The sequence below is a fragment of the Agelaius tricolor genome, unplaced genomic scaffold (genome assembly GCF_023055355.1).
Source record: "Agelaius tricolor isolate 1412-34295 unplaced genomic scaffold, bAgeTri1.0.p SCAF_7, whole genome shotgun sequence".
Taxonomy (NCBI): Eukaryota; Metazoa; Chordata; class Aves; order Passeriformes; family Icteridae; genus Agelaius; species Agelaius tricolor.
Window position 1 is genome coordinate 44,929,894 of NW_027269267.1, and position 27,651 is coordinate 44,957,544.

Sequence of the window (27,651 nt, forward strand, 5' to 3'; positions counted from 1 at the left end):
TCTTTGTTCCCATTTCTTTGTTGATGTGTGTCTCTTTTTTTCAAACTTTGTTGCTCAGAATGTCTTTAATGCTAGCCAAGGAGTAAGGGATTTGGACTTTTTTTCATGGACTTCCAAAGCTTTACCCCCTAAGGTGAGTTAAATTACAGGAAAAGTCAAACTGTATCTCGTGTTTTCAGAATGCATCTTATGACTCAACTTTATGCTTAATATTCTTTGAAGTCTGTTTTACTGTGACTTATTTTTATAGGAAGTAGCAGATTTGCATTTAGTGCTGTATCTGTGTCTCTTTCTTCTAAAATGAGAAAAAAGTACTAGGGCAGATTATTGAATTTTTCTTAATTAATAAGTAGTGCTCTCCTTTTTTAGCAAACCAAATTAGAAATTCAGGGAGGTGGCCTAGTAACATAACAAAGCTTTTCATTCTCTCTTAGAGCAGAATTTACTGGTAAATATTTTTCTGTTATTAGAGGCTCCACATAAAGTTGTGGCATCTAATAGTATGATATTTGTAGCAGTAAAGCCACCACACAGATATTTAATAAATACTCTGACCATTCTTAATGGGTTTTTAAAAATTATTTAATTCTAGGAACATGACATGTTATGTACAGTTAAGCTGTTTAAATTGACTGTAGAAGTGTTTGTCTGAATATCAGTTCTGTAATGTTTTGAGATGGACTTTATTTTGGTGTGAACTTTGTAATGAAGACAATAATGTGAAGTACATTTCGGTTTCGAGATTTTAAAACTTGTTTGTCCACTGGTTGTTTTTCCCAAGAATGGCAGACTTTATTATGTCAAGATCTAAACTATGTTTAAATTGTCTTTTTTTTTTTTCTCTCAAACCAGTTTACCTCAGCTTGCATTAACTTGCTTTGTAAGTTACATATTTACATAATAGAATCATTTTTGTATAGAGCCTTCTTGAAAAAAAATGCTGTATTAATCTGGACACATGCACAGACTTCCATACCAAAAAAAGCTGAAAACATGGATCAGAGAGAGATCAGAGAGGAGATCAGAGGAAATTTGCATTCATTTAAAAGTAAATAATGTAACCAGAAGTTTGGTTTAAATCTGACCAAGAAAGTATTCTTTATCAGAGCAGGGAGTGAACTCCTGGAAGGTGTTTTTGTGGGAGATTGTCAAGGCAGATAGTATCAGCATATTCAGAAGAAATTAAATTTAGAGAAATCAGATTGATAAATAGACAGTAAAGAAAATAGGTATACCCTGTATCATCCATAATAAAAAGGTTTTAAGGTATATAAAGGACCACTAGTAAAGATTTTTATGCTGCTTCTAAAAAGCTTCTCCTGTTGCTGAACACAGTAAACTGAATGAGGTGAACCACTGGCTGCATCCAGCAGGGCATTATGTAGTCTGTAACTTTTAGGTGTTCCTTTAAAAGTACCTATGACTTTCAGTACAATGGATCTTGCTCCTGCTTCTCACTTGCATTCTTCTGAAATAAATGCACATTTGTTACTCCTATCCCTCATGGTTTTCTGTATAAAAGGGTTTCAGTTAAGCTGTTGCTGGCTGAAAAATCTAGGGTAATTTTTCTTTTCTTTTAGTAACTACCACTTTTTTTGGTAAGAAATTCAAAGTGTTTTCTGACTTCAGGTTTGGATATATATTTCATCACCAAATAGTATGAAATAATATTAAATTTCCTTTCCATAGCCCCAGACTTTAACAAAATCTCACAAATAGAGCAGGAGGAATGAATGTGTATCCTGAGAAATGTCAGTGAGGATAAAGGTTTAGTGAAAGCAGTTAAATAATTTGTATCTGATGTTAGATATGAGCTATTATTTTATATAAATGGTTGCATTTATACCACTTTTGCTTGAAGAGTAATGTCAGCAGTAATTCAATTAATATGCAATTTAATAGTAGTTAGTTGTTCAGCACTGCACACTAAAATTAGCAATGTAACTAGGATATCCTTTAGCTCTGAAATTTACCTTTTGTAGTCTTTAAGTAAGTGTTTCTTATCTCAGTAGTTTAAAGGTGGTATTAATAGGTTTTATTCTGTTCTGCCTTTTTTTTTAAATTTCTCAGGAATCTAGGTCTAATGCTGATGATTTTTTCAAAGACCTAAATTCACACTGCCCACAGGAAGCAGTGATGCAAGAACAAGACATGCCATTCCTTCGAGGTGGACCTGGAGTGTACAAGGTAGTGAAGACTGGCCCATCAGGTCACAACATCAGAAGCTGCCCTAACCTTAGAGGTATCCCAATTGGAATGTTAGTTCTGGGAAACAAAGTCAAGGCAGTGGGCGAGGTATGGATCCTTGTAGCTTCAGTTCATGTCTTCATAGATACCAGTATATAACAGTAGTAACCACAGCAAAAGAATCTGCCTCTGTCCAGGTTTGCTTTTCCCCTCCTCATGCTAAATACTGGCCTTTGACCTTTGTTTATGTTAGCAGTACTAATGCAGTCGTGTCTCTTGCCTTTTTGCATTGATTGGAATAATGTTGAAATTGCACTGCAGTTACCTATGCTTGCTTATGTATTTCTGTTACAGTATTCCTTACAAAATTGTGTTTCTTGATCTACTTTTTTGTCCTATTCTTTGAAAGAATTCTGTTTCATGATAAAATGTTTTCCTAGGACCTAACCATTTAACAAATTCCTGTTTCTCTTTGCTGATTGTATCAATTTGTTTAGTTGCTGAACTATTGTTATTGTTCTGGGTTGTCCAGTTGTGGTATTTTAAAATATTTTAAATGGTTAAGAAGGGCTTAAGGATGAAGTGTGTCATGCTATTTCCTAAATATAATATCAGGAACAAAATTAATACTCATAAAAACCTTTCATGTATATCTTGGTATTATAATTCTCCTGTTGCCACCATCGATTAGAAGGTATATCTTGGTGACTATTTCCCTCCAGTTTTTATTTAGGCTTATGTGAATTTTCTGAAGTTGTGGTGTTGGTGTTTTGCTTCTTCTGAACATAAATAGGTCTAAAATTTTTGGAATTACTCCTAAATGTAAATATGCCATAAATAGGTTTGGTACTTCAGTCTGCCTCAGCCTGTGGCCTTAATTTAAGAAACTTTTTTTTTTTTAACATTTACTTTCTAATAGAAAGATTGAAATTTAATGTGTTTTCCAGATACTATAAGTAGTTGCTGAATTGTGCTACTGAATTATTTGAGAAGTCAATAAATTGTGCTTTTTTATGTGTGTGCATCAGGTGACTAATTCAGAAGGTACGTGGGTGCAAATGGATAAGAACAGCATGGTAGAGTTCTGTGAAAGTGATGAAGGCGAGGCATGGTCATTAGCTAGAGACAGAGGTGGAAACCAGTACCTTCGACATGAAGATGGCAAGTGGTTGTTTTCTTTTATTTTTTTAATTTAAAAAAATAAGTAGTCTGAACAAGAGAAATAAAGAAGTATCTGAGTTTTGAGCAGATATAACATTAGCTTATGTATTTTCATTTGAAATGCATTGCACGGTCAGACTTAAAAGTTGTTTATAAACATTCTTTGAATGATGTTTTTTAAAAACCAATCAAATTATTTCTGTAGTATTTCTTCTGTACCAGTTATGGTTATGGGCAATAATTTTAACCATCTTTTTTCTTGTAGCTCTGGGGTTAATTTTTATGCATCTGTTTTCCAAAAAGTATCTTTATGAAAAGCTTTGACCTCAGCAGTTATACTCTGCTTGTGTTTTTAGGTCACACTTATTGTCAGCCTCTTATCTGTTCATTTTAACAGACTCTTCGCCATTTTTCTGGTTTTCACATTTGCTGCTGAAATTCATTTCACACATAGATACTCTAACAATTATCATCACATTACTGTATTAGAACAAAGCAATTCCTTGCTAATACATAAGTATTTCTGTAGACTGTTGCAGCTTGACTTCCAGGTGTAAAACCTTCTGCAAAGAAGGGGAATAGTCAAGAGTTTTTCATTAAATATATAAATGTTTATGTAATATTTCAAACACTCCTTTAGAAGTCATAGCTTTTCTAATTTTAGTTGTGTCTGATAATGTCAAGTTGTGAGGTGCTCAAAGAGCCCAAGTAGATTCCATAAACTAAATAATTGTGAATTGGAACAGTACCTTATTGTTGAAAGCACAGGTATTCAATAATAGGGTTGATAAATTCATTATTTTCTATTTTTATACAGGATTGTTTGCTTTTCCAGTAGAAAATAATTTATCTGAAATCAATACATTAAGCAGTGTGCAACAATTTCCATTCCAGAGTGCTTATTTTAAGAAATACATTTAAGTAACTTGACAGTATTTTGCATTTTTTAGTAGTTTTTCATCTTTAGTATTTGACTTATCATTTCATATTGTCTTAAATTTCTCAAAGTGTATGTGTGCTCTAAGAAAGAATTCACAAATCAGGAAGACTTTAAACAAGACCCTTGTTTGAAGGTTTGTCTTCAGATTCTTGATGTATAGGCACTGTTACTGAAGGATATCTTGGAATATAGCATTGCTCTCACAGAAAAACAGAAATGCAAGCTCCAGGCTTTGTGGACAAAACTCTGTAGTGGGATTTCTGCAATACAGCTCATAGAAATACCATCTTAGAAACTTTCTAATACAAATCCCATGCCTCAATGTAACAGTTGTTAATCTTTTCTAAATGAGTTTCTTTTTCACAGGTAGGGTGAAGGCAGATCTCTATTGGGCATCTAGCTAAAGCAGTTTAAGCAGTTACCAGTGCAATTACTGAGATTTTTCAACCTGTTCTAGGTTCCTAGTCCACCTCAGTGCCATGTAAAACTTCCTGCACTCAAGCCATATCTGAAAGTTATTTTGAACTAGTTGTTTTTATTTGCAATGAAATTATTTCAAAATAATTTATCATCAGTTTCAGTGCTTTTGCTAGAGGGAAATACTAAGGATCAGCAGGTGCTCTAGCTAGATTTGCAATTTTTTTTTTATTCATGAATAGCACCATCTTTCACATTACATTCATGTTCTTGTTATTTTAAAAAATTATAATTACATTTCTATAATGAGTAGGGTTTCTGTCAGAGACAAGGTAGAACTCTGAACAGCTAGATCTGTAGCCAGTTAAAGTACTACAGCAAGATCTAGAGTAGCTTCTGATTGAAAAAATTCTTGATCCTTTCTTTTATGACTAAATTTCCAACTTTCTAACTTTCTCCCTCATAATTTGTTTTTAACTTGAATAAGTTATGTAGAGTTTGTACTCTGAAATGCAGTTTTGTCCTGAAATGCCATTTTTTCAAAATTACTTTTTAAAGAGTTGTGATTTTTTTGTTTATTTTATCCATGTTAATTTTAGTACACTGACAAGAAAAAAAATTTCAAGGTGCCAGCTCAAGCTTTTAAAAACCTGAATTCAGGATATTTCTTCTGAATGCTTTCATATATACTGTCAGTTGGAATGGTATTTTTGACCATGTTAAGTCAGTAATTTCTCTGTAAATCTAAATAGTCTAGTGGATTCTGTATCATTTATTTTAATTCTGCTGTAATTTTGAATATTATGAAATACTGCAGGTTGATTTGGGTTGGAAGTTGCTTTAGTGTCATACAGAAAGTAAAATTATAGTACTCATTTACAGATACCAATAAATTTGTCAGGAAAAAATGTCTTGTGTTCCATGAACTATCAGAGGTAGCCACAATTAAATGTTTATTGGCTCTGAGTTTGTCACTCTGAAAACCATCCTTTGTCCACCTTGCTTTGTCAAAGGGATTTTAACAATTGCTGTGCAAAGAATAAACACTGCTGAATGATGTTACTGGAAAAAAACATGTGTCAAATAATGGCATAGCTGCCAACAACTCAGTCAAACAAAAACAGTCTAGGTAGTATTAAGTCCTCTGTCTTGTTATTTTTAGAGCATGAGTTCTGAAGTACAAGTGTGGGTTTTTTTTAAGAGAATTTAGTCGAGAGGAAGAGTGCTATTGGTGGAAATAATATCACCTTTTGCTTTGTACTCATCTTTCTAGTGGAAATCCATTACTCAGAGGTCTAACCCCAAAGTGATGTGGTTTTTTTACAGAGCAAGTCCTTCTAGATCAAAATGTGCAGACTCCTCCCCCAAGTCCTTTTTCAATACAAGCTTTCAGTAAGGGGACAAGCTGTAGTAATGGACAAGGGTTTGATTATGGCCTTGGAAATAACAAAGGTATGTTTTTACACTCATATTTTTAATAGCTATATTTTATTACTCATTTTCTGCTTTTCAAGGCACCACAGGTCTTCTCCAAAGCAATAGTATAATGAATTGCAAAGTGTTAAAACTGCTTTTGTCTCTGCTTTAGTTTCACTCAGTCTAAGTATTGTGTATAAAAAGACTCAAGATTTGGAAGTTAGTTTGGGATTTCTGCAGTGGTAGGCACAAAACTGAAATGATGAAATGAAAAATACATGTAAAACAAGATTAGAAAACTATTTGATTTAGAAAGCACGTTTTTAAAAGTCCAGAAACTTTGTCATCTTTCTTCATAATTTTAAAATACCTTTAGTGAGTTAACAAGATAAAACATGCCATTTAAAATTTGTTGTGAAATTAAAAAAAGAAGTTATAAAACTGAAGTTGCCTTTCAGTCATCTGGATACCAGTTACAACTGCTGGGAAATAAATAAAGTCTAGTTTCTTTTACTGATATAAAACAGTTGTTTCTTTTAATCATGGTTTATTTTGTTGGCAAGACCTAAATACATATATGAAAGCCATCAGAATAAACTCAATCTGCATGCTTTCTATTCATTTCTTTGTTAGTTCTAGCAGATCTAATAATACAGAAGGGACTTTCCATGAGGTTCTTGAGAAATATTCCTGAACCATGGAGCTCTGTGGTTTTATTCTTACATTGCTCTAGCCTATGCCACTACAAATAAGGGCGTAAGGTGTTCTATGTGTTTTTTAGCACCAGCATATATTTCTTCATGGTATCCTAAATAAAAGAATTTAAAACTTACTTTAAAGGAGAGAAGATTAGAAAAATAACTATTCCTAAATAGTCTATTCTGTTAATGTCACAACATGAAATAGCTCTATATCATTTCACAGTGGTTTACTGTGTAGAAAGGGGTCCATACTTGTCTATGCATTGTTATAGGAAACCCTCTTTTTTGGACAAAGGCTGAATAATTTGAAGCATTTTCCTTTTATTTTTTAGAGCCTTTTAAACCTTCTTTTCCCAGTTCATCCTTATTCATTTCAGAGTAGTGGTGGAATCACAAAAGTGGAAGTATTTAAGATCTGAGGCAGTATTACAGCTTGTCTCTCAGTGTCAATTGTGTAATAGTGCAGAAATATTATCTGTTCTTTTTTTTTTTTGCAGAAATCTATTAAGACAAAAATTTTTTTGTTCTGTGTTGTCCAGAGATAAAATCTTAGAGATAAATATGCTATATTAACAGGCATCCTGATTTCTAAAGACATTGTGATTCTCTTTACTACATTTTAAGCCAGTCAAAGGTGTTTCTTTGGGATGATACAGTTACAAAACATTTGGAAGCTACTCCTGGCATTGAATTCACTACTATTTTGTATGCATTATTTTCTCAAGATACCCTCAAGCTGTGATATTTAGTGTGAATGAACAACTCAGCTACATGGCTTCATTCTATCTGTGTACTGTATTTCCTTTTGAATTGCCCAAGAGTTGTTGGCAACTATATTGAAAGAATAATGGTCTTACTTTCCCAAAAATAGAATTCTTCAGCTGTACCATTACTTTGTATGCAGTCTTTCTGTATTCTCAGGTCTAAGAAGCTCTGAGTTTTGTGAAAAATAAAAAATGGAAGGCACAGGCACAATCTCTTAGGGGAATTTGCCAAGGAAGCACTTCTTTGGAGGGGCTTGTTTGTTAAAAGTACTTTTATAGGAATGCCCTGGTTTTGATGAAATTTCAGTCCCATCCAAGAGTGTTTCAAAATAACTGATCAAATGTAAAGATCTCCATAATAGGTGTGTAGTTCTACAGTAGGTAAGAGTTTCCTTCTGTTAAACCATTAATTTTAGGTTTACATTATTACCTGCAAGAAAGAAGACTTAACTCCCCCAAAAAATCTGTTTTATTTAGCTATGTCTTCTCTCTTCCAGCTTTCTGTGTCACAGGCAAGTTTTTAATACTCCTCATGATTGGCCCTACCCACCTCCATCTTTGATTATTGTGGGCAGATGACTGTCAGCTTCTTCTCAGATATTCTTCCCTTTAAAATAATTCCTCTTTTTAGGAATTAGGCTCATTACATTTAATAATAATAGTTTGTCAGACATGTAAATCACAGAATGGCTGGGGTTGCAAGAGATCTTACAGATCACCTTAGGTCCAAAACCCCCTAGATCAGGTTGTTCACTCACTTCTAGGTTTTTAAGGTAGGAATGATTGATGCTGAAGTGCAGTTTCCAGTAGGTTTTAGGTATGCTACTTCCAAAAGAGTGAAATAAAATTGATTCATTGATTCCTCTAGATGATTATTTAAAAGGGCATTCGAGCTATTTTCTGGTATTTTGTCATCTTAATTTTTAACCCAAAATATCAAGAAAACAAATTTAACTTTTCAGTTCTTGGGTAATACAGGGTTTGATTCATCTGCTGGTATGTCCCTAATTCCTTAAAAAGATAATTTATAATAATCAAAAAATGTTGTAAATTCTGTATCAGCTGCTAAAATTCTTTACTAGGTTTTCTACAATGCTGTCAAAATTATAGGAATGTGCAGAATTAAGTGACATTGTTAGGATTTGTCTGGTGATGGTTCAAATCAAGAATTTGAGAGAATCTCAGGTGTCTCCTACCTCATATTACTAAGTATACTTCAAGTTACAACATGGTGTGGCCTTCTTACTGAGGCGTCATGTATTTCTAATGCTCACATAGAGTTCTTTAAAAATTGGCATTCAGAAATTAAAACTCTTGATTTTAACATCAAGAGTTTATTAATTATAAATTATAATTTATAAATTAGTTTATTGAATGCCTTCATTTGCCTCACAGTAAATGTAGGTAATTCTTCAGAAAACCAATTCCAATTCTTAAGTGGTACTTACAGATTTTTTAAATTACCTTCAATCTGACCTTGAAAAACAGTGTAACAGAATAGTTTTTAAAATATTTGCAAAAATGAGCAAATATTTACTAAAATACTGGCACAGAAATACATTTGCCAAGCCTAATTACATGTTAGCTTTCCCTTTTCATCAGTTTTTCTAATGTTTTTTCTGCATGTACTGTTGCATGTGTGTGTTACTGTAAATGCTAGGGATTTCTGTTTTTTCTTTGGCTGCTCTTCATTTTTTAGCAAGGCAAATATAAATCTCTATTTTGAAATGTTTAAAACAATTGCAGTAAAATATCCATGAGCCTTAAAAAATAGTAATTTTATTGCCATGCATGGAGTGAGATTTTTATGTTTAGCCACAACCAGAGTTGTATGTGGCTAAATGAGATGTATGAGCTTTCTCTCTTACCATCATTGAAACTTTGAGTACCATTTTACTCTGCCTTTGTGGAGAATGACAGGTAACAGGTTGTAGTTTTGACTGTTTTGCCCACTACAGGTGACCAACTGAGTGCCATACTGAATTCCATTCAGTCACGGCCAAATCTCCCAGCTCCTTCCATCTTTGATCAAGCTGCAAAAGCTCCCTCTTCCCTTGTCCACAGTCCATTTGTGTTCGGACAGCCCCTTTCCTTCCAGCAGCCTCAGCCACAGCTTCAGAGTAAGTTTGTCAGCCTTACCTGCCTCATCAGTCCATTTCTGCAGCTTTCACATTGCTGTTCTCAGTTGCTTACCAGCTGCTAACCATCCCACAGTGCACCTTTCTGGGTTTGTTTGGTTTAAGTTTTTCATGATTCAGAAGCATGTGAGGTAATGCTCCCAAAGAAGTATACTTGTTCAACTTTAATTTTTATATTGACAGTATTTTGGGTTTGTATGTGTTCTTCACCATAGACAAGTCATGAAAGTGCATTTCCAGTATTTTATGCAACTCTGGTTTATAAATGAGGTAAATATTTTATATAGTACAAAATGTTGATAATTCTTTTAACATCAAAAATGCACTGCAGAAAAGCACATAGGTATTAACTTTTCTTACTTCCTAAATTTCTATTTTTGTCATTGCTCCTAACTTCAGGGATGTAGCAGGACAGTGGGAATAACTTGGCTCTACTCATAAGAAGTGTTTTGTTAGATTTCTGTTGGGTGCTCATAAGATTGGCCTGCTAAAGAAAGTTTGCTAACCTGATGGGAGGACAGGAGACTGTTTTGATTAATGAAAACTAAAATCTCAGCATTTGTGATGGATAGCTGATACTGCACTAAATTCTCTCTTACATGCAGGACAGTTACAGCACAGGTCACAGGAATACTCCTTTATGCCTGTCTCCCACAAACTATCTCTCTGAGGTGCCTCAGCTCTTTCTTGTTGACCTTGTCAGTCAGTTCAGTGTCTGTGTACATGCAGTCCTGCACCTCTCCAGCTCAGCTTATTGAAGTTACAGTGAAGTCCTTCATGTGAGAGCTAGATTAAGATTTCTAATTTGCTTTTATGAGGATTGTCAGAAATCTTTTGACTGTGATCTTCTGTAGTTCTGCTGGACTCTACACCAACATCCTGTAGTTCTGGTGGAACTTTACACCACCATCAAAGCAAAATATTCCAAACTCTACTCAGATAAAACAGCTGACTGCCAGTGGCACCAGCACACTCTCATTGAGAATTTGTCAAATATTTATTCTTTCCTATCACTTCTAGGGTTTTTTTTCTGTTGTTCAGAGAGGTAAAATCAGTTACTCAGCTTTGCATCAAAAATAACCCTAATTGTCTTATTTCAAATTTCAGATTATTTGTCCTTTAGCATTTAAACTCATATTGTATGAAAACAAAAGCTTTTTGATTGCACAACAATATTTCTCAATGGATTTTTCTGTCCAAGATGTGTAGATAAACTGTATTCAGTAAGGTACATCCATGTTTTGTGTTTTAATTAGGATCCAGTTCAAATGAAAGCCTTTGTTTTGTCAGGTAGGGGAGGAGCACTGCTAGTCTACCAAATAAAAACATGATGAAACTGGAAAATTTTTTTTGAATTTGTGTCTGATTTGGGATCTTAGCTTAGTACAAGGTCTCAACCAATTTGGTGATTTGCCCTTTGAGAAGGGAAAAAATTGTCAGCCTGAGCTGGTGTACTGGTCGCTGACTCTGATTTGATGCATAGACTTTTTTTTTAAACAGTTTATTATCCAGTGTCAGGTTTGATGAAGATAATGTAAATTATTCATAAAGGAGAGAAATAGTAACATTTTTGTTTTCACAAAATTTAAAAAAAAATATGGGAGATTTCTTGTTTGAATTTACTTAGACTTTTGCAAACTTGTTCATCCTCCATTTGCAAGTACACCCAAATTCAGCATATAGTCAGGGATGCCTGTAAGACTGTATCATTATACTTTTTCATCTAATAGTTTTATGCAGTTGTATTAGAACTGTAACAGAAACTCATTTTAAGTATGCAATTTTAATTAATTACTTCTAAATAACTTCATAGCCTCCTGCTACCAAACGTAATTAAAAGTCAAATCCACTAAACAACATATCTTGAGTCCATATCAAGTCAATTGAATTTTTGCCCAAGACATGCTTAGTTTTACTTTCCAATTACATGCTCCATCCTTAAGTGCTTCCTGCAGTAAAGTTAGATTTTAAAATTAGAATGAATGCTTATAGTCAGTATACTGTTTTATTAAATGGACTAATGGTAGTCTAATAGTTGAAAGAAGTTGTGCCAGCCTAGATTTTCCTGTCTGCAGATGTTATACACTAAATGCCAATCTTGATTGCAAGTCAGCCTAAATAGTTCAGTCAACTGTTTACATTTTCTGTTCTTTCTCAAATATCTCTATCCCTGGGGAGAAATTTGGTTTGGCATAATTCTGAGGAAAGCTAGGATCCTGCTGAATGCCCTCTAGAATTATTTCCTTAATTTAGATTTTTATAATAGGAAGAAAAATCTTCATCTGATATAAACATACTTTGTGCTGGTGACAGATTATAGTTTTCCTTAGAAGTGTTTGTAGGTAGCTGGTTTTTCAGGAGATTTTTCTGTCCTTGAGGTTTGGTTTGCAAATTCACTTAAGAAAGAAGGAAAGGACTTGTCACAACCTTTTATCCTCCAACACAGTGTCTGGTTATTTTTTTCTGAAATACTACAGTTTAGGACAGTCACCTCCTGAGATATAATGCTTGAAGAAATAAAAAGTGCCTCTGTTACTCCTTTCACATCATAAATGAGTTACGACAGCACTCTGTGTTATATCAAAGAATTTGTTGCAGAAGGGATATTAGAAAAAACAAAATGGAAACTGTTACTCAATTTTGTATTACTTGCTAGAAATCTCTGAATGGCTGATTGTTCTGTCTTGCTTAATTCCTTTGCTACTTTTCAGACATAGTTATACAAGAGATGGTTTTCTTTTTCACAGGGACAGACAAGGTACTCTTGCCATTTATTTTAATTCTTTGTCAGTCTTGTGTGGAACTAAAAGTTCAGAAAAGGTAGAAGAGCTGGCAGAACCTACCTTAGAGTACAGGAACATCTGTATTGACTTGGAGCCTTAGCAAGAATTTTTTTCCAGTAAGATCACAAGTTTATGTATGTTTCTTCCTTGGATATTTGACCAAAACAGGCTGTAATTGCTGCAGCCTGCTTATGCTTGCTTCTGAGAAGCCTGTAAGATCATCAGTAACAGATTTGCTTGTGCAAACTGCCATACCCACAAGATTATTACTGTTGCTTGATTTATTTGTCAATGAACTTGGCTAAAAGCATAGAAGACAAATTTCCATTGAGTTCTGATTGTAGGGGAAGTGAGGAAGCCTAGAGGGTCATGGAAGATCTTGTTTCTCAACCTTCAGCAATATATGCTAGGTCATAAATCTCCTTAGATGTGGCAAGTGTAGGTAACAGGATTTGGCATGCTGTCCAGCATCAGTTACCAAAATTTGATGATTGGCTGTTGAGCTCTGAAGTTAAGGAGGGAAGTGTGAGACTTTGCAGTCACCAGTGTTAGAGCTTTATGCCATGGTTTCTCACGCCTGAGTTGATACTGCAAATGAGGGATGGATTTCTGGGCTGAAAAGCTTTGGGCCCCCATGATTTCTGCTATGTTAACTTCCCTCCCTCCCAGCAGCCATGCAGCTTGTTTGAGGTACTGTTTCCTGTCCAGGCAGAAGCTGCAGTGCTGAGCTGCTGTTCAATGCAGTGTCCTGTCAGCTGCTTCCTTTGCAGTCTGTGCTGCAGAGCTGCAGTCCAACCATCCACCATCAGCTCCTGCCATTCTTGTCAGGAGTTCCTCCATACATCCTTTCACTATTGTGCAATCAGTTTCTTTTTGGTTTTGTTCCTTTCCCATTTAGGTGCTGGTGAAATTGCATTTAGAACCACAGTGCTTCTCTCTGCATTTTCTAAAACTGTGGAGGGGGCACAAAAGACCAGCACACATATGAAGCACATAAGATGTGCTTCTTGGTAGGGTCTCAGTAAAATTGAGAGAATCTTCTCAACCAGGCATGGTGATCTCTTCTGTGTGTGATTTAATCATCAGTTAAACCAATGACAACTTATCTAATTGTTTTTTCATAATTTAAAAATTAAAAATAACGATACCTTGATATTGCCAAGGTATCATTCCTGAAAATTTGAGCTAAATTAAATGGTCCCAGAACCTAGGCTTTTCAGGTTCTATAGGCAAGGGTACATATGAAACATACATTTGGCCAGGTCAATCCAAAACCGTCCTCGGAGGGCTGGTATGGTAAAGGCTGGAAAAAGAGTACAAATTGTGTCAGGTGTTTTTTTAGAACTAATCTCTTCATATCACATCTTCAGAAGTTGTAGTTACAAATTGGAAAAGCATAGATTTCTATTTTTTATATACCTTTCCAGGACAGGAACATTTCTTTCAGTTCATATGCTTATGTGGCTCAAGTGTTAGTGTTCCAAGCCCCACCATTGGTATAGAATATTGCTAATATTTTTCTCATTATAGCATATATCAGCTTTTGCTTTAATTCATTCACTCATATCCCCACTTTAACCATACTAAATATGTTTTTCTTTTTAATATTCAGGCTTTTTTTTTTAATTCAGTGCATTCTTTTATTCATGGAAAAATAATTTCTAAAAAAGTCCTAGTCCTGCTGTTAGTATGATATTTGGCATTTTCAGGAGGTGGAGAAAGATATGTTGATTGCAGTGCTTGAGGAGATTGAACTGACAGCTGTATTGTAGTTTCCATGTCAGTAAAAGTGAGTGAAAGAAGAATGCATTGTTTTTAAGAGGCATCCATTGCTTAGGCAGCACAGCAAAGGCAGGTCAGTGCTTTCCTTCATTGTGATGCAGAAAAGCAGTGGCATTTCAGAATAAACTTAATGTTAACTCCATTTTCCAGTGGCATTTTACATGATGGTTACAGAGTTTGCTTAAAAAAGTTTCACATGAGCCAGTCAGTGGTATGTCTTGCTTCCTAGGTTTCCTCAGAGCACCCTGGCATTGAAATTGAATTGCTTCTTATGTCTCCATATTGGGTAGCTTTTCAAGGTGGAGCTGTTTCCATGTTGAAGGAAAGCATGACTAAAGGCACACTGTCACATTTGAATGGCTCATGAGACAGCCTTGCCTGCCTTGTATTTCAAGTCTTTGTAGTCTTTGAGGATGTTTCAGGAAGAGGGAGCCCTAATCAAAATGTTGGTCCCTGAGGCTGTCCAGTTATCCTGGATATATATGGATTGTCATACTGCTTGGACCCACAGTCCCCTTGAAATGCTTTAGTAGTAGTAGGGCATCATTCAACACTAGATTACAGTATTATAAAATGTAAGTGTTCTCAGAGACAAAGAATGAAGTATTTATAATGTGCATTCATGAAAGTGGATTTCATAAAGATTTTCCTTTTATTATTCGTACAGTGGGATGCTAGTGTATCAAATTGACAAAATTTTTAGGTTTGCTGCTACTGCTGTTTTGTGCTCCTAATGTTTGTCTGCTTTTTACCTTTAAAAATTGACTGGGTGACATCATGTTGCTCAGAAGCTATATAGTTGTTATTGGATCTCTCAAAATAATTTGTAGGTATCAAAAGTAGGTAATACTGGTGTTAAATCTGTGTTAATACAGTGTTGAGAAATTAAGGATTCATTTCCTTTTTTAGAGAATGAAATTCTTACTTCAAATGTATGAACACCTTCTCATTGCAATTTCTAGAACCATAGCTCATTGCATAAGGTAGCAGGCTTGGTAAGTTGAGTGTACAAGTCAATAAATGTATTACCAGGACAAAAAGGTGTCTTAAATAGTGTAGGAATTAAAATAATTTATTTTCAATACAACTACCTTACTCCATTTGTACAAAAGGGTGTATCTAAAACAGTATCTTCTAACATACACATTCTCATTACAATTACTACTTCAGTAAGAATTCTACTTTTTTTTTTCCCCAAAGGAAGGAATAGGACTTAAAATTAAAACCAGAAAAAAAAATTAAATTATAGATGGAAATGAAAACTCCCTATTATTTCTCTCCAAGTTTTATTTTTGTGGAGTTGTATTTCTAACAGATTTGATGTCAGTACACTGTACTGAAATTATTTGGATGACATCAGAATTTTTCTTAAATCAAAATTATTTTTAAGACCTGATACAGGTTTTTTTTTCATCTGTGTACTGTTGGGTAGACATTCATCTACTACTAGTTAGGTTTCTTGTATTGAGGAACTTCACATTACATAAGTGAAGTTTTTCAAAACATTACATTATTGAGGTGCAATCACTTTTGAAAACAGAGTTTTGGTGTGTTTAATGTATTTTTTTCCATTCTTTCCAGTGATTAACAAGACTCCAAAACTAAATTAGATGTCCTCTAATTTTCACTAAAGAATGTGTAAATTGATCATCTGGAAGACCATATTGAAGTTCTAAATAATTAATTTATGAAGTTACAGATTAAATGTTAACATCTCAAATCCAGGTTCAGTTCAAAACTAGAAACTGCTGATTTTTATAATAAACCATAAATGTCATTGGCTAGCCCTCATATATTACATTTTTAGATCCTAAAAACTAAGATTTAAATTGCAGCATTTTTAGATCAAGGAAGCTGATCTACTGCATTCCAATACAAATTACTGTCTGTCATTTAAAACTAAAGTAGGAATTCAGAACACATAACAAAGAAGATGCATATCATTTGAAATGCTATTGTTTTTATCTCTGCTGCTTTTCCATTGAATCTGTGCTGCTTCTGTGCAACTGTTTTCCACTGTAGAAACTCCATCCTGCTGCCTTGCTTCTCGTGAGCGTATTTACAAAAGTAGTGATGTAGCTGGGCCTGCCTCTGCTATTTCATCTCTCTCTCACAAACTGAAGGGTGGGTATGCATGCCAACATAGCAAGGTTATTCAGATTTTTTACCTGCAAAATGTTTTGGGTTTGTTTTTCTTCCTTCTTCCATGCATTTTCATTTCATTCATGTAAGAAAATAATGTTTTGAAAGCAAATGTTCAAATTTGGTATTTGTTGGGAGCTCATCTGATATAGTCATTCAGCGTTGCCTTCCTGAGTTGCAGCAAGTCCATGATGCACAATCTAGCTGTCTCTGCTTTGTAAAATGGAAAGTGACTGTTAATCTAATTACAGCTGTTTTCAAACAATAGGCAAAAGAAGTTCCTAAGAAGAAACAGGAAATAAAATCTGGGATTTTTTTTTTCTTTTGCTTACAGACAAAGCAGCTTGCTATTTTATGCACTTTTTCCTTTGGGAGATTTTTCTTTTTGTGCTGATACTCCTGAATGCTGCTTAGGATTATTTCTCTATGTGCAAACCTTTGTTTTCTTAAAAAACAAGATACTTTTTTTGTTGGAAGCCATCATTAGGCTATACCTTTCATAAGCAGTTTTATTCTGGAATGTTTTCCCCATTGGTATTTGCTAATCATGCATGTACTTTAAATTTGATACTTTGCTGAATGGCTTGAAGTGTTATATGTTCTCTAAAATGATTGTCATCTTTTCAGGTTTTTTTTCTCTTTTATGAGGCATTCTGTAATACTTTCAATCTTAAGTATTTTCTCATCTGGCAGACTGGGAAAAATGTGTATAAAAGTAATTCTAATTTGCATTTCAGAATTTATCACAAAATAAGCATCTCAAAATAGCTCATGATTAAAACCAGTGAATAATTAAGCTGGAATGGTTGAAATGCTTGGACTGATATTTCCAAAACTTTTTTTTTTCTTTTAGCAAGAACAGTCATTTTATAAACCACAATTTACCATGTTATTTCTTGCCTTCCTATTCCAGCTTCCCCCTTCCAAGTGAAAAACAGTTATAGAACTTGTACAAATGAAGACAGATTAGACTCTCAAAATTTATTAGGATGATAAATACTTGCTATATTCTCATTATATTCTATTGCTCACATTTGATATATTATTCTTGAATATAGACACAATATTTCTTCTCTGCTCAGAAAAGTATGAAATGCCATGTCTTGGGAAGGCAGAAAAATATTCTAAATTTCAGGCTTGTTAAATATTCCAATATAATTCATCCTTCACTTTTTTCCTGTTGCTGTTAGTTTTATTGTAAGGTATTTAAATATGGAAATAGCAAATAAATAATAATTTTTTATAACCTGAGGAAGCTTCTTGGTTGCTAAATTTTGCTCAAAAGTTTTCTAAATTTTTCTTGGTTGTTTTTTATATTGTGAGAGATAATATTAGGAAAAAATTGCATCTATGTATTTTCTAGGGTAGGGGTAAGGGTTGGTGATTGAGAACTACATGAAGTTGCTTCAGATCCCACAATGCATAAGGAAGTAGACACTGATTTCACATCCTCTAATACTGAAGATACTAGCTAAAGGTGACTGTCTATCCTGTTCCCACTAGAAATCAAGGCTTAAATTTGCAAATACTCTTTGATTAATTGAAACTTTATTTTTTAACAAATAGTTGCTTTCTCAAAAATATGCCCAGACAAATGCAAATAACCTTTTTAATATCTAGAAAAGAAAAATATTCCTATGTACTGTGTCCTAATTCTACAGGCTTACTAGGGAAACACTTCTCATGTTTGACTAATGAAAACCCATTCAAATCAAAAGGATTTAACTCTGCATTCAAGATTTTGCAGTAAGGATTTATGGAGAGACAGCTGTATTAACTGCTGCATTGCTTGCCAGTAATTTCCATATTGCTTGGATTAATTTTCAGAATACAATTCTATAAGAGAGACTTGGTTCAAGAGGTATCAGAAGCAGATTGCCTTCATAAGCTACTTTTTGCATATACTTGTTTTGTATGTACCCTGTACTAAGCTGCCTGTAGTTCTTGTAGCTCTTGTAGTCTTACAGCTCTGTAGATTAATGTATGTACAAAGTCAATGTGCGTAGGAACAATAAATTAGTGCATTGAAGTACGGGGACATCATTGACCAGAGCTGGCCATTTAACTTAGTGGTTGAAAAAAGTGGATTTCTTGTTTTGGGGGGGTTTAAGTGTTTTTATAGCTGAACATGGGGTAGATTTTGAACTTGAAAAAGTAGATTCCATAGATTATCCATTTGAGTCATTTTGAGCATAGTTGCAAGCCTCTTGTCCAATTTGCCTTACTAACAGTGTTTACTTGCTACAATTCCTGGCTTTTGAGCATTGAAGAAAATAAATCTGGCAGTACATTTGATCTCTATTCAAGAGAGATATACATTATACATGTGATCATCTCCTGATGCAGTCAGCCTGTCACACATTGAGATAATAAATAGTCCCTGGTTTCTGTTGCAACTGTGGTAAACTTAGTTAACTCTGGAATTTCACCTAAGGATGTAAATTGTGCTTCCTTTACTGTTTTGTAGAAAGAGTGAACTGTGGCTTTTGATAACCTCCATAGTAGTGTTTTCTCTGTAAAAACTTCCTAACGCTTGTTTCTGTGTACCTTTGGGAAATGAAATGTATCAAAAGTATTCTAGGGGGAAAAAGATCCCTTCATGTTTCCTTTCATTTTGATGTGAACAGAAGCATGTGTTTGATACTTATCTTGTGTTCAGGTCTTCAGTCTTTGTTTTGTACTATTGAGGGTGTCACTGTCAGCACGTAACAATTCAATTATGAAACATTATGCAGGTGACCGAATGAATTTCACAGGAGCTGCTAGACCGATTTCTCCAGCAGGAAAATCAGACATGGCATCCAAGCACAGAGCTGACTGCAGGTCACCCAAGCTTGACGTGCGAATGAACCGAGCCGCTGCCGAGCAGAAGAAGCCCAGAAATACCGATGGCTTATCGGCCAGCGAGTGCCTGATGCTGAAATCAGACGCCGCAAAGTTGCGCTCAGACTCCCACAGCAGGTCTTTGTCACCAAATCATAACACTTTGCAAACACTAAAAACTGATGGAAGAACAACTCCTGGTCTGAGAGCTGAATCTCCGGCGCCAGGAACCCGGTCAACTTCTCCAAAGACAAAGACACTTACAGGCATTAGATCTGGTGCTAGTTCTCCACGATCCTCGTCACCCAATGACAAAACAACTCTACCTCAGAAAGCTTCATCCCCTGTAAAAACAAAGCTTGATCCTCCTCGAGAACGTTCCAAATCAGATTCTTACACGTTAGATCCAGACACCCTTCGCAAAAAGAAAGTGCCGCTAACAGAACCCTTAAGGGGGAGGTCCACTTCACCCAAACCAAAAATTACTACAAAAGATGGAAAACCTGCACCAGAAACTGAAAATAGAGCTCCTTCCCCTCATGTCGTACAAGAAAATCTTCACAGTGAGGTAGTTGAAGTCTGTACTTCAAGTACTTTAAAGACTGACAGCATTACAGATACCACCTGTGAAGACAACACCGAATTCAGAAGTCTGGATGATGGTTCTAATAAAGTTCATTTCAGCATTGGAAAAGCACCACTGAAGGATGAGCAAGACATGAGAGCATCTCCAAAAGTGAGCCGTAAATGTGCTGGCAGGCACACAAGACCCAAAAAGGAAAAATCTAACTTCCTTTTCAAAGGAGATGGATCAAAGCCCATAGAGCCTGCCAAGCAAGCAATGTCACCTTCTGTTGCAGAATGTGCTCGAGCCGTATTTGCCGCATTTCTTTGGCATGAAGGAATAGTTCATGATGCTATGGCGTGCTCATCTTTCTTGAAGTTTAATCCAGAACTGTCCAAAGAGCATGCACCCATACGAAGCAGTCTTACTCAACAACCTGCAGAGGAAAAAGAAACCAAGTTGAAAAATAGACATTCATTGGAAATATCATCTGCTCTTAACATGTTCAACATCTCACCTCACGGACCAGACATATCTAAAATGGGTAGCATCAATAAAAACAAAGTCCTCTCAATGTTAAAAGAACCACCTCTGCATGAAAAGTGTGAGGATGGAAAAACTGAAACTACCTCCTTTGAAACATCCAGTCATCACACAATGAAATCCAAGTCTCCTCTTCCATTAACACTGCAGCACTTAGTAGCTTTCTGGGAAGATATTTCTTTAGCAACTATTAAAGCAGCTTCCCAAAACATGATTTTTCCAAGTCCTGGTTCTTGTGCAGTCTTAAAGAAGAAGGAAAGTGACAAAGATAACAAGAAAGCCAAAAAGGAGAAAAAGAAAAAAGAAAAAGTTGAGGCTAGGCCAAGGGGAAATCTTTTTGGTGAGATGGCCCAGCTTGCAGTGGGAGGACCGGAAAAAGATACCATCTGTGAGTTGTGTGGAGAATCCCATCCATATCCAGTGACTTACCACATGAGACAAGCTCATCCAGGTAAGACTCCATATTTTTAATTCCCATGTCCATCCATAAAGTATATTTCACACACATGATTTGGTGTTAGTTGCTGTTAGGAAAATGTCAGGCTATGCTTTCTATTATATACACTAAATTAAAAGTTGTACTTGCGTACAGATCAGTTGCACATCTTTGTGTATAATTTTAAGTAGTTAGGGATCCAAAGTTTCTACGTTGTTTGAAACAAGGTCAAAATAATGCTCTGACTTTACAGTAGCTCTTCAGAAACATGCTGTGTTCTACAGTTTAGGATTTGAAGCTGTGCTGAAATAAAAAATGAGATTGGTCAGTTAGAGTTTCCACATTGACAGAAGTTTTCTGTTACTGTTCTACTGTCAAGAGTAGGAAACTTCTATCTGCTGTGTCAATACTGGGTATCAGTGACTTAATATTTTTTATGTACTTGTTGGTCTCTACTTTTTTTTAGCTCTGTGTGTGCAAAGTTAAAGTCCTGAATCTTTCTGAGAAACTCTAATCAGCAAAAGAATACCCTCCATTCCTTCTTAAGCTTTGTTAGCTAGGAGGCGAGATTTTTGTGTTTGTTAAATTACAGATATTGTTGGCTAACTTAAAATACTCACCTTAACTATAACTTAGCTGTCTGAATAGGGATCTGTTCATGCTTTGGATAAGTTCTTTATAAAAGAACTTATTTAACCATTAAACCTATAAAACCATTTGTAGTTCATTTGTATTCTTTAGACACTGGTGGGACACATGGACAAGAACAGAGAAGAACCTTGTTTTGTAACCAATTCAGACATACAGAAAAATAAAAAATTAGGCCAGGAACAGACATGCATCTTCCTTTCTCCCCTCTTCATCCCTCTTTTAGAGCAATAAATAACAGAGTAAGAATCCTGCATTTGAAATCAGTTGTTCCCACCTTTCCCCCATGTAGGCTGTGGCCGCTATGCAGGTGGCCAAGGGTACAACAGCATTGGGCACTTCTGTGGAGGATGGGCTGGGAATTGTGGCGATGGTGGCATTGGAGGGAGCACGTGGTATCTGGTGTGCGATCGGTGCAGAGAAAAGTATCTCCGTGAAAAGCAAGCAGCAGCAAGAGAGAAGGTATTTTCAGCTCTTATGTTTAACTTTCTATCTGAATAGTAGTGCTGTCTTCACAACTTGAAGAGAAAGGCTAGTTTAAGAAATTTGGACTTTCATAATTTGGGAATATTGTCTTACCCTCATTGTTAGGTTTAAGATAATGAAATAGAAACTTCACTGTCTTCAGACCAGTTTTCTTCCCTTCAGATGATAGTGTGCTCAAATTTGTAAAGTAATTTTATTTTTTATCCCAGTATAACCACAGGATTGAATGTAATAACTTTAAGTATCTGTCAGTTTATTTAATTTTGAATGGTTTTATTTATTTGCTAAAATGAGGGCTGTTTTAACTTCATGTTTATAGTTTTTTAAGTGATCCTAATAATCCAGATCGTTGCATACAAGATGCTACTAGAGGTGTTTCTAATGGAAATAGTAGAAAAGGTGTTTTTCTTGTAGTGGTCTTCAAGGACTAATTTCAAAATCTTGCTCAAAGTATGCAAATATGTTGATGTTAATGATGCTAATTTAACTTTATTTTTAAACTAAACTTTTTGAAACTGTTTGCACACAAAATTAATCTTGAGGCAAATGTCAGAACTATCAAACTACTAAATGTTTGCGAAGGTAGGAAAGTAATAGAAATGTGTTTTGTCATAGGAGGCATTTTACAACAGGTAGAATTCAGCAGCTCTATTATGAGATAGGTCATCAGGTTTTCCTGTGGTGAATTTAATTATGCCTTATTTAAATCTATCTAGATTAAACAATCTAGGAGAAAACCAATGCAAGTTAAGACACCTCGTGCCTTGCCAACTATGGAAGCTCATCAAGTGATTAAAGCCAATGCACTGTATTTACTGTCGCTGAGTAGTGCTGCTGAGCCCAGTATCCTCTGCTATAACCCTGCAAAAGCATTCCAATCTCAACTTCCCAGTCTAAAAGAAGGAATTTCTGAAGACTTTCCCATTAAGATGCCATGTCTCTATCTACAGACATTAGCAAGGTAATTAAAGGACATGTATGAATATTGATTTTAACACTCATCTATGCAGAGTATTGTATAAAATGGGTGTGTAAACTAAACTAAAGCTTACATAGAAAAAGACATATTTTCCTAGTTCTTCATGATGTTTTTTTCTTCTGTCTGTTTTGATCCATGATCCTGTTCAATCTTTTAGATTGTATTTTCTCCTAGAGTCAAATATGCCCTAGTAGCTTTCGGCTAAATATTTTATAACAGTTCAGTTTCTGTCCAAAGAATTCAGAATTTTCCAAAGAGTTTAACTTAGTGTGTTAGTAGCAGACATATGTGCTACTTTTTTCTCTTCACAGTTAAAAATAATAAAAAGGAAACCAGAAGACTTGGACTTTCTTGGAAATTCTTAGTAACTATTTCTCTGTAGAGTCTCATGTTTATGTTGGGTAGACTTTTGGACCTAAAATACATTCTGGAAATACCTACTAAAAGACAGAAAAGGGTGATCCCCACTGCCTGTTTGTTGAGAATGCCACTGTATCTTCCATGAACATTTCAAAGTCACAATGAGCTTAAAAGCATTAATAGGTGAAGAGTACATGACTAGCATTGGCTGATGAGGTGTATCAGCAAACAATTTTTGTGTATGTTTGTGTTTCAGCAATTTTTAATCCTAATTCTAATTTAAAAATCTCATTTGGTGCAGGCATCACCATGAAAATTTTGTTGGGTACCAGGATGACAACCTGTTCCAGGATGAGATGAGATACTTGCGGTCAACTTCAGTACCTGCACCGTACATCTCCGTTACGCCTGACGCAAGCCCAAATGTCTTTGAAGAGCCAGAGAGTAACATGAAATCTATGCCCCCAAGGTACTTCCTTGTAATTCTAGGTGCTACATACAAATGTTAAAGCAGTAGCATAACACCAATTAAAAAAAAAAAGGAAAACATTGCTGCAGTTAAGAAGCTAAAGTATCAGATCAGTTTCTGAAATGGCAGCATAAAAGCCAAAAGCCTATGAAGCTGTAGTTAGGAAATTTTCAGTGGATTATAGCATATCAGGTGTGTATTTTCAACTGTTAGCAGTGAAGTATGTTTGAATATGTAAATATGCAAGGAATATACAAATCAGAACTGAAACTTTTTACTGTACTTCAATTACTTCTCTCTAGAAAGATCCTGGGTTTACAACCCAAATAAGAAAAAAATTTGTTCAGTTGATAAGGACTCTTAGCATACAGGGAAATTTATCCATAGCCTCTATTTCAGGCCTGCTTATTTCCCCATAGAGAAAAATTCTCCAGAATCTACAGAACTGAAGAAGTGATCTAAAGATCAATAATCCAAGAACTGTAACTGTTGCAAACTCTTTGAAAATGTAGCAGGTTTTTTTGACTTTATATCTGTACTTTACCGCGACTGATTGAGTGCAGGCTTTTTGAAAGGAAGTAGCTGTTGTTCTTTCAGGATTTCATTCTGAAGGGAAGCTTGAACAGGAGGAAATTTCATTGCCTTACACTTTTCAAAGCAAATGCTGCTGCTTTGTTCTGTGGGACATAAAAATGTCACCAAAGAAATGACAATGCTGTCTAGGACCAAGAGTGCTCGATGGTTTCTGTCAGGTTAAGCCACTTTCTTGTCATGTAATGTTTACTGTGATCTAATTCAATCAGGTATAAAAATTTTTGTTTCACCAGGGAAAAAATGGCTCTTACTATTAATAATAGTTCAGAATCTACTTAGCTGCTCAGTGTTCTCAGATGTCAGTGATTCCTCATATTATAGTGAGGATGTAATGGAGAGAAAATTTGCTTTTTATCTGTTTTTATTCAGTTTGTTGTATTTCATACTGACTGCACAAATAGTTTATTGGAATACTACAATCTATAATGTAGTCTTTTCAGAAATAGAACTTTTCTAACAAAACTCCTTAAGAGTGCATCGTATTGGTATATTCCTTTATTAAAACTGTGGACACCATGGTCTCCTGAGGCCTATAGGGACAGCATAAGCTGGGAGTCCTTCTGCAGACTGTAAGAAGTCCACTGAAGGTAAGGAGTAAAACATGTCAGAGGTATAGCTGTAGCAATTAAAATTTGACTTTAAGGCTAATGATGTTAGAAACAATTACTTCACATAAAGTTCTAAATTTCAGTTGGCTTGCGTATTAATAATTCACTTCATAGATGTTTTCACATGCATTCTCAGGAGAAGTTTGGTCTGAAACTTCAAATTAGGCATGATCTGAATGTTTTTATTTCTCTAAAAGAAATATCTAAATTCTTGGAACTCATCATGTTCATCATTGCATTTGTTTATAAAGCACTTGCATGCTTTTTCACCATGTGTAATTCTAATATGTGCTCCTTCCTTTCCAGCATTTAAACAGTTCTTAGGTACATAAGACAAAGTTTCATGCAGTAGTAACATTGTGATTATGAAATGCATGTATCCTTATTAATTATTGGTGTATGATTCAGATACACTGTATGTATTTACTAATGAGTGTATTACTTCACTGATTTCTTTGTAGTTTGGAAACCAGTCCAATCACAGATACAGACCTTGCAAAGCGCACAGTCTTTCAAAGATCATATTCAGTTGTTGCATCAGAATATGACAAACAGCACTCAATTCTGCCAGCACGTGTAAAAGCAATCCCCAGGAGACGAGTCAACAGTGGAGATGCAGGTAAGAGCACAAACAGCAGAAGCAGGGAAAAATGATTCAAGGATTTGCAATTCTTTTTGGAAATTGTAGACAAATATATTTTTTATAAATACATGTAGTGACTTTTTAGTTATAAAACAAAATAATAGTAAACAGGTGTTTGGTAATCAGCACAGAATTAGCCTAAAATTGGATTAGGATTTACTGTAATTCTAAAATTTATAGTGCATCTTCTGTGCCTGTTTTAAAAGCGAAGGTGGTATTTTCTTTCTCAGTTGAAGCATCATTTTTGCATATTGCTTTTTTAATGCAGTTTTCTCTCAGAAAAAAAAATCATTTCTAAAAGTGCTTTATTGCTTTTCATTTTTACTGTGGCTATAAAATTGAAATGCACAAGGAATCTAATGTATGCATATTTTTATGCTTTTAAATAGAAGTGGGGTCCTCTCTCCTGAGACATCCATCTCCTGAACTTTCTCGGTTAATCTCCGCCCACAGCTCTCTTTCCAAAGGAGAGAGAAATTTCCAGTGGCCAGTATTGGCATTTGTAATCCAGCATCATGATCTGGAAGGACTTGAAATAGCGATGAAACAAGCCTTACGGAAATCTGCTTGCAGAGTCTTTGCCATGGAGGTATTCATGTACTGACGGCTCCTGTATGATTAAAATAATGTGGTTTTAAATTCTCCTTTGGAAATTTGTTTTAAGATTATGCTCTGTTGGCTGTACTATAGTTGTCATCTAAATAAACTGTTTTAGCTACAGAGCAATAATGTCTTACTTGAAGACTTTTGCATTATTATTTGCCTGTCCAAATCATCATCACCTCCTTCAATAAATGGTTTAGGAAATAGTTTTACTCCAGGTTTGCTTAACCAGTTGGTAACTCCTTGTATGTAATTTGTTTTAGGCCTTCAACTGGCTTCTTTGTAATGTCATTCAAACAACTTCTCTTCATGATATCTTATGGCATTTTGTGGCTTCCCTGACTCCTGCACCTGTAGAGCCTGAAGAAGAAGAGGATGAAGAAAATAAATCAAATAAAGAAAATGCAGAACAAGTAAGTGAGGTTCTGCTGATTTTGTAGGCAAATTAGAAATACTTCCATATGAAAAACAAAATTCCTTAATCCTCCCTCTGTGACAAACAGAATCTTAAACTGTAGTTGAATTCATTTTGTAGACATAGATTAGTTTTTCTTCTGAATCATCACTTTCTATGTGCTGATCAATCACAAGGTCTTCTAAAGCAGCATTTTCTAGTATTCTTGGGAAATAAGAAAGCAAAAAAAGCACAAGCACATTGTTAAATTTAAAAAAAAAAATTGCTTTTTATTCCTCCTTTGCCCTGCAATGAGAGAGAAGATAAAATATTTTTTTAGAACCACTTTGTGGTTTTGTTTACTGTCTTTCCGTGTTCTAAGTCCATAGTTAGTTATAAAAAGCATAGATAATTTACATACTGCTGTGTACGTGTATGTATATAAATAATTAAGTAAGTAATATTATGTGCAGTAGGTTTACTTAATTCAGTGATTTAAGAAAAATCTATAGTTCTGAAAATGTAGCCTGCAAAGTGGTACAGTCTAACATCCCATACTTCCAAAAGACATCTACATACAACCTATTCTAGACTTAGCTCTGATTTAAAATATTATCATGTCCATGATGAATAGCTCAAAAAAATCATGCTAGTGTTGTCAAGAAGTCAGGATAATCTCTATCACTTCAAATCTAATCCAGTTTTGAAATTAGTTGTTCTGAAATTAGTCTTTTCAGCAGTGTAACCTGGTACACTGCTTGTCTGATACTGACACACCTTAACTAAGAATTATTATTTTCACAGCTCTAATGAAATGCAGCAACTGATAACATCAGCTTAGTGATCAAGTTTGCTATGGGTGGATTTTGCTACTCAGATAAAGTTAGTTTCAAATGCTGGAATATGTTATTTCTTTCTGGTTTGTTTCTTTGTTTTCGAATTATTGCCATATAATGTTTCACATCTTTAAATCATGAGAAATATGTGGCAGTATACAACACGCTTCTCAAATTCCCTCTTTGAGATTCGTGCGTAACTTACTCCAAAAATTCTCTGACAGGAACTGCGT

At 35.0% G+C, this 27,651-nt stretch overlaps 1 protein-coding gene across 16 annotated transcripts in view; it reads left to right on the forward strand.

The window, feature by feature from the left end:
- MYCBP2 (MYC binding protein 2) overlaps nucleotides 1-27,651 on the forward strand; it is a 175,052-nt gene that overhangs the window by 125,515 nt on the left and 21,886 nt on the right. For 8 of the 16 annotated variants that reach the window (XM_071431021.1, XM_071431023.1, XM_071431032.1 and 5 more), the window contains 12 exons: nucleotides 59-133; nucleotides 2,071-2,295; nucleotides 3,216-3,348; nucleotides 6,032-6,157; nucleotides 9,545-9,706; nucleotides 19,167-20,813; nucleotides 21,739-21,908; nucleotides 22,649-22,893; nucleotides 23,573-23,740; nucleotides 25,404-25,561; nucleotides 25,975-26,174; nucleotides 26,452-26,601. In XM_071431021.1, the coding sequence (XP_071287122.1) occupies nucleotides 59-133; nucleotides 2,071-2,295; nucleotides 3,216-3,348; nucleotides 6,032-6,157; nucleotides 9,545-9,706; nucleotides 19,167-20,813; nucleotides 21,739-21,908; nucleotides 22,649-22,893; nucleotides 23,573-23,740; nucleotides 25,404-25,561; nucleotides 25,975-26,174; nucleotides 26,452-26,601 (3,459 nt within the window). The remainder of the gene's footprint in view (nucleotides 1-58; nucleotides 134-2,070; nucleotides 2,296-3,215; nucleotides 3,349-6,031; nucleotides 6,158-9,544; nucleotides 9,707-19,166; nucleotides 20,814-21,738; nucleotides 21,909-22,648; nucleotides 22,894-23,572; nucleotides 23,741-25,403; nucleotides 25,562-25,974; nucleotides 26,175-26,451; nucleotides 26,602-27,651) is intronic. The other 8 variants (XM_071431024.1, XM_071431034.1, XM_071431033.1 and 5 more) reach the window with 6 other exon arrangements.